General features: G+C 46.7%; 1 protein-coding gene across 3 annotated transcripts in view; it reads right to left on the bottom strand.

Annotated features, from left to right (window-relative positions):
• Positions 1-577: 577 nt before the first annotated feature.
• The window catches only part of LOC115091755 (ecto-ADP-ribosyltransferase 5-like), a 41754-nt gene continuing 28176 nt past the window's right edge, over positions 578-14155 (bottom strand). The window contains exons 4-5 of one of the 3 annotated variants that reach the window (XR_003856809.1): positions 13742-13913; positions 578-714 (exon numbers count right to left, since the gene is read on the bottom strand). Coding sequence is in view for 2 of the 3 variants with exons in the window: in XM_029601932.1 (XP_029457792.1) it covers positions 13807-13913 (107 nt within the window). In the remaining variant the exon portion in view is untranslated. Of the gene's footprint in view, positions 715-13307; positions 13914-14155 lie in introns of those variants that run through there. The other 2 variants (XM_029601933.1, XM_029601932.1) reach the window with 2 other exon arrangements.

Below are 14155 nucleotides of genomic sequence, written 5' to 3'. Positions count from 1 at the left end.
TTGATGATCATGACATAAGACAGGACAATAAATAGTGAGTCTATTCCCATAGTGCTCAGAACAACGAACAAACCATAGATGCTATTGACTGTAGTATTAGAACAGGAGAGTTTTATTAGTTCAGGATGTATACAAAAGGCATGAGAAAACTCATTAACTCCACAGTACCTTAACCTTTTAAGAAGAATGGGGATTGGGATATGAAGACTCACACTCCTGATTACAGTAGCAAATCCAATTTTTACTATGACTGGGCCGGTTAGGATGGAGGCATATCTCAGAGGGTTACAGATGGCAATAAAGCGATCAAAGGCCATGGCCAACAGCACTGAGGACTCCATGATGGAGAAGGTATGGATGAAGAACAGCTGACTGAAACAGGCATTAGAGCTAATGACTCTGGAGTTAAACCAAAAGATGCTGAGCACTGTAGGCAGTGTGGATAACGATAAGCCCAGATCAGTGATTGCAAGCAGAGAGAGGAGGAGATACATAGGAGTGTGCAGATGTGGCTCTGTCTTGATAACAAACAAGATGGTATAATTCCCTACAAAAGACATCACATATAAGACACATAGAGGGAAAGAGAACAACTCTAGACCATGGTCCAATCCCTGGAATCCCTGTGAGTAGGAAGGTAGAGGACTCAACGTCAGATCTATTGACAGCAGACATGCTTAATCTCCAAACTTCTAATCAGCTTCAAGATGTTTCCTTTAATTGAAAAGATAACAGGTATTAGTGATGTTAAATAATAGAAACCTGAATAGGGTACAATACAGACAAGTCCATAAGGTACAATTAAAACAGCATGTTGTAAACATATCAAATAAACTCTGTCAAACAATATTCCACTGTGAGATTATTAGTTTTGAATGAGGAGTAAAATTTAGGGATAAGCACAGAGGATCCTTAGCTGGAGGGATTGAGGGGTAAAGCCTGGGATAAGCACAGAGGATCCTTAGCTGTGAGGGAGTGAGGGGTAAAGCCTGGGATAAGCACAGAGGATCCTTAGCTGTGGGGGGAGTGAGGGGAAAAGCCTGGGGTAAGCATGGAGGATCCTTAGCTGTGAGGGAGTGAGGAGTAAAGCCTGGGATAAGCACAGAGGATCCTTAGCTGTGGGGGAGTGAGGGGTAAAGCCTGGGATAACCACAGAGGATCCTTAGCTGTGGGGAGTGAGGGGTAAAACCTGGGATAAGCACAGAGGATCCTTAGCTGTGAGGGAGTGAGGGGTAAAGCCTGGGATAAGCACAGAGGATCCTTAGCTGTGGGGGAGTGAGGGGTAAAGCCTGGGATAAGCCACAGAGGATCCTTAGCTGTGGGGAGTGAGGGGTAAAAGCTGGGATAAGCACAGAGGATCCTTAGCTGTGGGGGAGTGAGGGGTAAAGCCTGGGATAAGCACAGAGGATCCTTAGCTGTGAGGGAGTGAGGGGTAAAGCCTGGGATAAGCACAGAGGATCCTTAGCTGTGGGGGAGTGAGAGGTAAAGCCTGGGATAAGCACAGAGGATCCTTAGCTGTGGGGGAGTGAGGGGTAAAGCCTGGGATAAGCACAGAGGATCCTTAGCTGTGGGGGAGTGAGAGGTAAAGCCTGGGATAAGCACAGAGGATCCTTAGCTGTGGGGGAGTGAGGGGTAAAGCCTGGGATAAGCACAGAGGATCCTTAGCTGTGGGGGAGTGAGGGGTAAAGCCTGGGATAAGCACAGAGGATCCTTAGCTGTGAGGGAGTGAGGGGTAAAGCCTGGGATAAGCACAGAGGATCCTTAGCTGTGAGGGAGTGAGGGGTAAAGCCTGGGATAAGCACAGAGGATCCTTAGCTGTGGGGGAGTGAGGGGTAAAGCCTGGGATAAGCACAGAGGATCCTTAGCTGTGGGGGGAGTGAGGGGTAAAGCCTGGGATAAGCACAGAGGATCCTTAGCTGTGGGGGAGTGAGAGGTAAAGCCTGGGATAAGCACAGAGGATCCTTAGCTGTGAGGGAGTGAGGGAGTAAAGCCTGGGATAAGCACAGAGGATCCTTAGCTGTGGGGGAGTGAGGGGTAAAGCCTGGGATATGCACAGAGGATCCTTAGCTGTGAGGGAGTGAGGGGTAAAGCCTGGGATAAGCACAGAGGATCCTTAGCTGTGAGGGAGTGAGGGGTAAAGCCTGGAATAAGCACAGAGGATCCTTAGCTGTGAGGGAGTGAGGGAGTAAAGCCTGGGATAAGCACAGAGGATCCTTAGCTGTGAGGGAGTGAGGGGTAAAGCCTGGGAATAAGCACAGAGGATCCTTAGCTGTGAGGGAGTGAGGGAGTAAAGCCTGGAATAAGCACAGAGGATCCTTAGCTGTGAGGGAGTGAGGGAGTAAAGCCTGGGATAAGCACAGAGGATCCTTAGCTGTGAGGGAGTGAGAGGTAAAACCTGGGATAAGCACAGAGGATCCTTAGCTGTGAGGGAGTGAGGGAGTAAAGCCTGGGATAAGCACAGGGTATCTTTAGCTGTGGGGGAGTGAGGAGTAAAGATTTGGATAAGCGCAGAGGATCTTGAGCTGTGGGGGAGGGAGGGGTAAAGCCTGGGATAAGCACCGCAGGGTTACCTGTCCCTTTCTATATCACTTCCTGTATGATAGGCTGTGCGCTCATCACAGATGTTGTGCACCACTTGAAAACAAACATAGAGATTCCATGCACCATGTTTTGAATATTCATATCATTGAGGAGTCTTTTGAGATGGTCTGCAAGAAAGATCTGGAGTTTCCATGTTTCTATCTGTAGGCAAAATACATACAGGGAGAAGAAGCACTGACCTGAGGTCACTACCACTGTTTGCACAGACACACACTCTCAGGTCCCTCCCCCCTCCCCACACACACATATACACACACGCTTACACACATGCATTCAAGCTCATGAGCTCTCATACAAGGAAACCACAGGAAATCAGCTTTCTTACTGTAAATCCACGCGTACACCAATATCATAGACCCGTTGCCCCTGAAAGGGTAACCTGAGGTCCATGGAGTCATCAGACATTGGCTAAGTCATAGCTTGCAGGAACTTGTGATCCTGGTATTAGAGGGAGGAGGAATTGGTGAAAGTGATAAATGCATCCCTTATGGAAGGACGTGTATGTCTGCTTCTTTCAGACAGGCTGCAAGTCCTCCAGTTCTAGACATGTCACACAGCTTTGTGGTTCATTATGATTGTTAGTGGATCGGTTACGCTGCTTTCCAGATAAGAGGTTGATGCAATTAGATGTAGCAGCTGCTTTGGATACGGTTAGCCCTGAGATTTTATCGATGGCTTAGGATCTCCTGCTTCAGATGGGGTTGGATCTCCTGTAACTGGTAGAGAGCAGCGGGTTAAGCCGGGTGATGACTGCTCTCAGTGGCAGAGTCAGCGTCCTCTGCTGTATTATTTAATATCTATTTGGTGCTGTGTATTGATATCATTAGGGGTTAATTATAACTTTCATACTGATGACATCCAATTTGGGATTCAGTGTAATAGTGGGGGGAGTTTTCCAGTGGAATTTGTCAGTCCCTGTTTCAATCTGATAAATAATTGCATGGGTGAGGATAGATTGGTGATGAATTGGAATTATGTTCTTATGCTCCTATGAGTGTTACTCCGCTGCTCCACTGCTTACCGAGCAGAGAAAGAGGCAGGTTTTATGCAGAAAGCTGTGTATGGGGAGATACCCAGTGCTCCTTCACCTTTAGTCTCTCCTCACATTGTCTCCAGGGAACTGCGATCCGCAAGAGAACATTTGGTCCCGGTTCCGTCTATCAAAAGCTTTGGATTGCAGAGTAGGGGAAATCAGGCATTTCTAGTGCTGGCCCGAATCTGTGCAACTCGTTAGAGAAAGGTTTGCATGAGGAGAGAGATTATGTGAGGCTTAGGAAATAAATAGAAGCAGTGTGTAAGGCGTTTGGTGTTATGACTATTGTGTGTAATTGAATGGATTGCGTTTCAGGCTCGCTGCTCAATAATGTTTCTATGTCTCTGTGTTTATTTTATATCACTATGAATGGTACTGGGAACTGCACTGCAAAGCAATGCTGGAAGATCTGGAAGATAAGATATTTAAATAAATACACAAATTTGCAGGAGAGATACCGAACGAAGAGAGCTCCTGGTGAAAGAAAGTTCTGGATCAACCCAAATCAGAGTATTCAGGATCCTCACTATGAATATGCATGAGGCACAGCTGCGTACGTGTGGCCTAAGTAGCAGGGTCATTTGCATCTTTTGGTTTTCCTGAAACCCAGAGACATAACACTGGCACATGACACACACACACCACACACACACACACACAAACCCGGACAGACACACAAAACACACGCATACATATACACAGACCAAAATACAAAACTCACACACAACACACGACGTTTTTGTCTCATTGGTTCTGTTTCTCATCACATGGGAGACGGTTTAAAATAAGACTCTTTTTTTTTTCTTGCTAGTTTCCGTGTCCCAGTGATTTATTAATTTGCTGTATTTAATGAATACTTTTCATGATAATTTGCTTTGTCTGGCTAAGTCTGTTCAGCACCTCCTGGCCCTGATGAGCAGACTGGAATGGTGGCAGAGCGAGATACTTTTCTTGGCGCTAGCACAGGGATCTCCCAGAGATGCTATGCATGTGAACAAAAGGCCTTTAACTTTGTGGCCACAAAGCCAAGTACAATCACGTCGTCCTTCAATAATTCTTCCATTACTGCACTTCCAGACCCCATAGCCGGGCCCCATTGCCTGCGGTCACAGGTGCAGAATGAGCACATCTGGGCGTTAGCATCTATTGCCCCTGTGCAGTAACTGAGAGTAAGCAGAGGAAGGCAGAGTCAGGGGTGCACACATACACATGGGCCTTACCCAAAGGGCTCAAACTCACCCAGTGCCCTGTGCCAGCAGAGTGAGATGCCCCCAGCAAGCGCGTGAAGTAAGAGATGCATCCTTACAACAGGCTCCCTCAGCTTTCACATACGTAAATATCTATCTGCTGGCGTGTGTGTGTGTGCTCATGTTATTATCAGGAAATATGCACTCAGCCTGTTATCTCTAAACCACACATTTACTCACCAGAGTGGTAGGGGAGAGTGAGGATCACGTTCCAGATATCAGAAATCGTACCCAACCTCGGTGTGAGCCCAGGCAGCAGCCGGGAGCCTATTTATAGGGAAAGGTACCGCAGCCTTAGGAGAGTCCTTGGGGGGTTTCACGGCAGCTGGGAACCTCCTCAGTGCCTTAAACATGCATTAACCCTCTCAGTGCTGATGGAAACGGCAGGGCATTGTTTAGCCTCTTTCATCAAATAATAACACTAATAATTGTTATAGCGCTGCTGGATGTGCAGAGCGGATCTTTTTCCTGGAGAATTGAGTACCTTGAAAACTCTTCATGTAGATTAAATCTACGTTTTCTGAATTTTCCTAAATTTGTTGGGGAGCCCCATTTAATGTTCCTAAAGAAGATTTTTTCAGGATGTTTTGAAGATCCCTTCAGACACCTTTCCTTGTATTAAGAAGGCTACTTTCCTTCTCGCATCCATTCGCTCTTCTGATACTGCCACCAATGCTCTAGTGAGCTTGGAATCATCTACTCTTGAGTTTATCGAGTCAGCTCCCCTTGTTGATTCCTTCATTGCGGACGCAGATGTTTCTCTGGTTATGTCATCGTATTGCCGGAATCTGGGTACATTGTTTCATGCCCTTCAAATTTGAATTTTTCCTGACATCGGTTGAGTCACTCAAGAAAGACGGAGGGGGTTCCTTGCTTTGAGTAAAGAGACATTGGATATTGGAGCTACTTTCCAGTTACATTATCCTTCTAAATGCTTTGTAAAGTTTCGCTCTGATTTCTTAGGGTTTTTTTTCACCTGAACAAATAAATCCTTTCTGAACGCTAGGAAAGTATTGATTCATCCCCCCTCCCTTCAGCATCTTGATGTTCCTGGGTTTATTCGGGCGCGTATCTCTAGCTAATGCCTTTACTCTGACGTTTTTTCCTTTGTCTCTCTTATTCTCTCTGCCCCTTCCTGGTATAATGTTTTCTTAGTAAAGTTTAGGATATTTTTTTTGATCGATAATATGGTTCTTTCTTTTATTATTTCTTTATCTGTCCTGTTGTTTCTTTACAAAGTTGTAATGCTTTGGTAATAAAACATTATAAATAAAGAGTTAAAAAACAAACAAACCCCAGTAGCCACTCTTGCCACAACAAGGAAAGGTGAGAGGAGGGAATGGCAGCAGGCAGAAGAATGGCAGGAGGAGGATGGTCCTGCAGAGAGAGCCAAGCCAGGTTGCAGTCCAAGCAGTAGTAATCGTGAGTAAAAAGAGAGTCCTGCCCCTAAGCTAAAAAGATATATTTTTAGCAGGAGAAATCCAAGCATGGCAGGCTAAAGTCATGAGAAGCTAACTTTGAGAGAGCATGCGCCACTGCTTCCTACTCTTCTCTCTTCCTTTGGAGCAGGGCCAAAATGTGGCAGAGGCTTTGGAGGTTGGTGAGCAGTGCAAGGGTAGCAGAAGTGCATCACCGAAAACCAGCACTGCACTCTTCTCAGAAAATCGAGGCAGAAAGACCCTATGCACATGCACAGGGGGGCAATTTATACCCTATAGACCCATTCAGAAGGAGAAGGCCAAAGGCAGGGTGAGGACCCACAAAATGCAAAACCCTTTAATTTAAAGTTGGAAAGAAGGGAGAAGTGTTGCTCTTTGCAGATTTTAATCTGCCGGATGTGGGTTGTAGCATCCCTTCTGTGGAACGTGCAAGAAGTAGAGAAATAGTGGAATGCCCTTCAAGGGCATTCCACTATTTCCATGTAACCATTGCTAATGGCCACTGCCATTAGCAATGGTAACATGGAATAGACTTAGTTTTTGGGTACTTGCCAGGTTCTTATGGCCTGGATTGGCCACTGTTGGAAACAGGATGCTGGGCTTGATGGACCCTTGGTCTGACCCAGTATGGCATTTTCTTATGTTCTTATGTTCTTATGTAATCATTAACTTGCCTCCTTCCTCCTTTATGTGTTTTATTTAATAATTCAAAAAAAGTTTTTTTTCAATTATATTTTTCAATGTGTAAATTTCTCTAAAAATCAAATATTTTCTCCATCTTACATAAAAGGACCATTAAATTTTTTTGCTTGCCAAAACAATTTTTGAAAACTTATATTGAATGTCCAAATTCTTTGTCCCTATGTTCGGGGGGAATTTTGATAATACGAACCTCTTCTCATTTCAAATCTCTTGTTAATGGAAATTCTTTATAAACGCCAATCTCTTGCACTTTAAATTTATGGACGCCAGACTCTTGCACTTTAAATTGCCACTACCAAAAATGAAACAATTTATGGCAATTTAAAGTGCAAAAGTCTGGCGTCCATAAATTTAAAGTGCAAGAGATTGGCGTTTATAAAGAATTTCCATTAACAAGAGATTTGAAATGAGAAGAGGTTCGTATTATCAAAATTCCCCCCGAACATAGGGACAAAGAATTTGGACATTCAATATAAGTTTTCAAAAATTTTTTTGGCAAGCAAAAAAATTTAATGGTCCTATTATGTAAGATGGAGAAAATATTTGATTTTTAGAGAAATTCACACATTGAAAAATATAATTGAAAAAAAACTTTTTTTGAATTATTAAATAAAACACATAAAGGAGGAAGGAGGCAAGTTAATGATTATACCATAAGAAGGTCGCAACGCCGCGGAGGCGAGCACCCTGGATATGAAACTTACCTCTTTTTTCTCCAATTATTTTATTTTCTAATTGTTTGAAACAAGTAGTTAGTTCACAAGAACTTTTGTTGTAGGAGAGAGTACGATTGTTTTGGGATATATTTATAATTCTCATCCTAAGCGGAGAAGATTATAGGTTATTGATATTGCAAATAACATACCGAGAAGTATGGCAATTCTGACTGTAGACAGTTCACTATTCTTTCTTTCAGCAGTGACTCCATTACTTTTCCCACCACCGAGGTAAGGCTAACCGGTCTGTAGTTTCAGCCTCTTCTCTGTTCCCACTCTTGTGAAGCGGGACCACCACCGCTCTTCTCCAATCACTCGGCACCACTCCCGTTTCCAGGGATCTATTGAACAGGTTGCACAGCGGTCCTGCCAGCACATCTCTGAGCTCCCTCAGTATCCTGGGATGAACCTCATCAGGCCCCAACGCTTTGTCCAATTTCAGTTTCCGAGCTCTTCCCATACATTTTCTATTGTAAATGGAGTTACATCTACTCCACTCCCATCCAGTTTCTTGTTAACTAGGGACGGTCCTTCTCCAGGGTCCTCTTTAGTGAACACCGAACTGAAGTATTTGTTTAATATTTCTGCCATTTCTTCGTCTCTCTCCACACATTGATCCTTTCTACCTTTCAATTTCACTATACCACTTTGAACTTTTCTCTTTTCACTGATGTATCTGAAAAATGTTTTGTCACCTCTCTTCACCTCTTTGGCAATCCTTTCTTCCGCTTGACTTTTTGCCATCTTGATTAATTTCTTTGTCTCCCTCAGTTCTACCAGATATTTTTCTTTGTGCTCCTCCCTTTTGGGATCTTTTATATTTCTTGAACGCTGTTCTTTTATCCTTTATTTTGTCAGCCACCTCCTTTGAGAACCAGATATGTCTCATTTTTCTCTTGCTTTTCTTTACTTTTCTAACATATAGATTAGTCACCTTGGTAATTGCTCCTTTTAGTTTGGTCCACTGTTGTTCCACATCTCTCTTGTTCTCCCAGTCTTCTAGGTCTCCCTCCAGGTATTTCCCCATTTCAACAAAATCTGTGTTTTTTAAATGAAAAACTCGTAGGCTCCATTACCATTTGTTTGAACAGAGCCCCTTGCACGGCATCCGCTATCTCTCTACTATTGTTAGATTCTGCAGATGGGATTCTCCAGTCTACATCCGGCAGATTAAAATCTCCAACAATCACCACATCTCCCTTCTTTCCCATCTTTGGATGTCTTCAACCAGATCTCTATCCAGCTCTTCCTTGTGATATGGAGGCCTGTAAACCACTCCAATTAAAATGGATCCCCCATCATCTATTTTTAGGTTGACCCATAGTGCTGCTTCTTCATTGCCCCATCTTCCTTGCAGCTCAGATGCTTGGATATTGTTTCTGACATAAAGAGCCACTCCTCCCCCTTTCCTATCCTCTCTGTCCTTCCTTAAAAAGTTATAGCCCGGTATTGCCATATCCCAATCATGAGATTCTGTGAACCACGTCTCCGTGATAGCAACAACGTCCAAGTCCAACTCCACCATTAGGACTTGCAGATATGAAGATGCAGTTGCAGGATGCCTGGGGAATCCATGATGACTTCCAGCACTGCATGTGAACTTAATTGTGCATTCAGTGAAAAAGAATTTTCTCCAATTCATTTTAAAAGTGCTATTTGCTAACTTCATGGCGTGCCCCCTAGTCTTTCTACTATCCCCATGTTACTGTTGCTAGTAATAGCAGTGGCTATTCTCTAAGTCAACTTAATTAATAGCAGGTAATGGACTTCTCCTCCAAGAACTTATCCAATCCTTTTTTAAACACAGCTACACTAACTGCACTAACCACATCCTCTGGCAACAAATTCCAGAGTTTAATTGGGCGTTGAGTGAAAAAGAACTTTCTCCAATTAGTTTTAAATGTGCAACATGCTAACTTCATTGAGTGCCCCCTAGTCCCTCTATTATCCGAAAGAGTAAATAACCGATTCACATCTACCCGTTCTAGACCTCGCAAGACCTTAAACACCTCTATCATATCCCCCCTCAGCCGTCTCTTCTCCAAGCTGAAAAGTCCTAACCTCTTTAGTCTTTCCTCATAAGGGAGTTGTTCCATCCCTTTTACCATTTTGGCGCAAGCTGCTATTTCTCCCACCTCCTGCCACTGATTGGTTGACTGAGATGCAGATGTACTTCCTACACCTCATTCTCCAGGCCTCAGCCGTTACAGTCCTAGAGCCCTTCTGTGCCAGGCTTTCATAATAAACAGGCAGGCATGAGGCACAGGAGAAGGGAAGGGGAACTCCCTATCCCTGGGGATGAGCTGCTTCCATTGCTAGCCCCCCTTTCCCCCGATACCCCAAAACCCGGTGCACTTACACCATTCGCTCTGGCCCTGCTTCTGATGGTACACAGAAGGAAGCTGACAAGGAGCAGTGGTGAAGTTGTTGCACAGTAAGCACCTGAAGGTTAGCTAGGAGGCATTCACATAACAGTGTCAGTGCCTTAAAGGTGGGACATCTGTGTCCATTAACATCCATCAGCCAGACAGACAAGGGGATCACCTCTCTCACTACCAGGAGCTGGGAATGAGCAGCAGGGTAAGGATTTCCCCATCAGATGTCGGGAGCCAGGAATGAGCAGCAGGTAAGGATTTCCCCATCAGATGCTGGGAGCTGGGAATGAGCAGCAGGGTAAGGATTTCCCCGTCAGATGCCGGGAGCTGGGAATGAGCGGCAGGGTAAGGATTTCCCCCATCAGATGCTGGGAGATGGGAATGAGCGGCAGGGTAAGGATTTCCCCATCAGATGTCGGGACCTGGGAATGAGGAGCAGGGTAAGGATTTCCTCATCAGATGCCGGGAGCTGGGAATGAGCGGCAGGGTAAGGATTTCCCCATCAGATGCTGGGAGCTGGGAATGAGCGGCAGGGTAAGGATTTCCCCATTAGATACCGGGAGCTGGGAATGAGCGGCAGGGTAAGGATTTCCCCATCAGATGCCGGGAGCTGGGAATGAGCAGCAGGGTAAGGATTTCCCCATCAGATGGGAGCTGGGAATGAGCAGCAGGGTAAGGATTTCCCCATCAGATGCCGGGAGCTGGGAATGAGCAGCAGGTAAGGATTTCCCCATCAGATGCTGGGAGCTGGGAATGAGCAGCAGGGTAAGGATTTCCCCATCAGATGCCAGGAGTTGGGAATGAGCGGCAGGGTAAGGATTTCCCCATCAGATACCGGGAGCTGGGAATGAGCAGCAGGGTAAGGATTTCCCCGTCAGATGCCGGGAGCTGGGAATGAGCGGCAGGGTAAGGATTTCCCCCATCAGATGCTGGGAGATGGGAATGAGCGGCAGGGTAAGGATTTCCCCATCAGATGTCGGGACCTGGGAATGAGGAGCAGGGTAAGGATTTCCTCATCAGATGCCGGGAGCTGGGAATGAGCGGCAGGGTAAGGATTTCCCCATCAGATGCTGGGAGCTGGGAATGAGCGGCAGGGTAAGGATTTCCCCGTCAGATGCCGGGAGTTGGGAATGAGCAGCAAGGTAAGGATTTCCCCATCAGATACCGGGAGCTGGGAATGAGCAGCAGGGTAAGGATTTCCCCATCAGATGACGGGAGCTGGGAATGAGCAGCAGGGTAAGGATTTCCCCATCAGATGGGAGCTGGGAATGAGCAGCAGGGTAAGGATTTCCCCATCAGATGCCGGGAGCTGGGAATGAGCAGCAGGGTAAGGATTTCCCCCGTCAGATGCCGGGAGCTGGGAATGAGCGGCAGGGTAAGGATTTCCCCCGTCAGATGCCGGGAGCTGGGAATGAACGGCAGGGTAAGGATTTCCCCCGTCAGATGCCGGGAGCTGGGAATGAACGGCAGGGTAAGGATTTCCCCATCAGATGCCGGGAGCTGGGAATGAGGGGCAGGGTAAGGATTTCCCCGTCAGATGCCGGGAGCTGGGAATGAGCGGCAGGGTAAGGATTTCCCCATCAGATGCCGGGAGCTGGGAATGAACAGCAGGGTAAGGATTTCCCCATCAGATGCCGGGAGCTGGGAATGAGGAGCAGGGTAAGTATTTCCCCATCAGATGCCGGGAGCTGGGAATGTGCGGCAGGGTAAGGATTTCCCTATCAGATGCTGGGAGCTGGAAATGAGGAGCAGGGTAAGGATTTCCCCATCAGATGCCGGGAGCTGGGAATGAGGAGCAGGGTAAGGATTTCCCCATCAGATGCGGGAGCTGGCAATGAGGAGCAGGGTAAGGATTTCCCCATCAGATGTCGGGAGCTGGCAATGAGGAGCAGGGTAAGGATTTCCCCATCAGATGCCGGGAGCTGGGAATGAGCAGCAGGGTAAGGATTTCCCCATCAGATGGGAGCTGGGAATGAGCAGCAGGGTAAGGATTTCCCCATCAGATGCCGGGAGCTGGGAATTAGGAGCAGGGTAAGGATTTCCCCCGTCAGATGCCGGGAGCTGGGAATGAGCGGCAGGGTAAGGATTTCCCCCGTCAGATGCCGGGAGCTGGGAATGAACGGCAGGGTAAGGATTTCCCCCGTCAGATGCCGGGAGCTGGGAATGAACGGCAGAGTAAGGATTTCCCCATCAGATGCCGGGAGCTGGGAATGAGGGGCAGGGTAAGGATTTCCCCGTCAGATGCCGGGAGCTGGGAATGAGCGGCAGGGTAAGGATTTCCCCATCAGATGCCGGGAGCTGGGAAAGAACAGCAGGGTAAGGATTTCCCCATCAGATGCCGGGAGCTGGGAATGAGGAGCAGGGTAAGGATTTCCCCATCACATGCCGGGAGCTGGGAATGAGGAGCAGGGTAAGGATTTCCCCATCAGATGCCGGTAGCTGGGAATGAGCAGAAGGGTAAGGATCTCCCATTCAGATGCCGGGAGCTGGGAATGAGCAGCAAGGTAAGGATTTCCCCATCAGATGCCGGGAGTTGGGAATGAGGAGCAGGGTAAGGATTTCCCCATCAGATGCCGGGAGCTGGGAATGAGGAGCAGGGTAAGTATTTCCCCATCAGATGCCGGGAGCTGGGAATGTGCGGCAGGGTAAGGATTTCCCCATCAGATGCTGGGAGCTGGGAATGAGGAGCAGGGTAAGGATTTCCCCATCAGATGCCGGGAGCTGGGAATGAGGAGCAGGGTAAGGATTTCCCCATCAGATGCCGGGAGCTGGCAATGAGGAGCAGGGTAAGGATTTCCCCATCAGATGTCGGGAGCTGGCAATGAGGAGCAGGGTAAGGATTTCCCCATCAGATGCCGGGAGCTGGGAATGAGCAGCAGGGTAAGGATTTCCCTATCAGATGCCGGGAGCTGGGAATGAGGAGCAGGGTAAGGATTTCCCCATCAGATGCCGGGAGCTGGGAATGACCAGCAGGGTAAGGATCTTCCCAGTAGGATCTGCTGGGTACTTCTGAGTAGCTGCTGGAGAGAGGATGCTGGGCTCCAGGGACCACGTCTTATCTTGTTATGTGCTGCACAGCCTCCCGTCTGTACTGTCTCCCGTCCTGTACTGCCTGTCTTGTGCTGCTGCTCACCAGTTTCCCATGAAATTATCCACAGAGAGACACACGGACACAGCCACCACGGGAATTTCATTGCTTTGAGTTTATTAAGTGATTAAGAAGGATTGATTAATGTTAAAACCTTATCTAGACCTGATAAATTCCTACATATTGTTGTGCATTGTGACTTCTGCTAACAGCTACAACCTCTCAGCAAAACGACCTGCTCCTGAACATTTTCCCAGTGCAGGATTGTAGGTCGGCAGTGCTGAGATGCTGCTTAGCAGTCTTTGGTTTTAAGACTTACCCAAGTCTCATAGAAGCATCGTCCTAAAAAAATTTAAAAAATCAGCCTCATCAAAATCTTAATTACAATCATCCTTCCTTCTGTCCAAGCGCCATTCCTAATAAATCATTCTGGGAAAGGATATTAAATTAACACTCAGTGCACAGGTTCAGAGGTTTCATTAAAAGGCACCATCAGTGTCTGCAGCAATTAAAAAGGCACAAAGCATGAAAGGTTCTTACCCCAAAGGGCTTACAGTGCAGCAGTGTTACATAGAGATTAGGCTAAGCATCCCCTGTGAGAGCACTTAGTAACCAGAGAGCAGTCTTGGAGTGACAACACTGATCATAATGAGGACTCCAGCGAAGAACTGAGGGGTCATCTTGCCAGACAGAAAAGCAACATTTCCTGCAGCTGTTAATGCATAGAATAGACAAGAGAAAGCCAATCAGTATATTAAATACATTGCAAAGAATGAGTTAGAATTTTATACTCTGTGAGGCCAATATTCAAACCTTCCTTAGTGGGATAACTTGTGGGCGGGGGGTGGGTGTAAAAGGGCTGGCACTACTGAGACAGAGAAGTTATTCAGCTAAGTAGCGATATTGAGACTTGTCCAACTAAGTCATGCCAAATACGGGGATATTTAGCTGCAT

The sequence above is a fragment of the Rhinatrema bivittatum genome, chromosome 5 (genome assembly GCF_901001135.1).
Source record: "Rhinatrema bivittatum chromosome 5, aRhiBiv1.1, whole genome shotgun sequence".
Classification (NCBI taxonomy): Eukaryota; Metazoa; Chordata; class Amphibia; order Gymnophiona; family Rhinatrematidae; genus Rhinatrema; species Rhinatrema bivittatum.
Note: the sequence above shows the minus strand (reverse complement) of the source record. Positions and strands in the feature narration are given on the sequence as shown.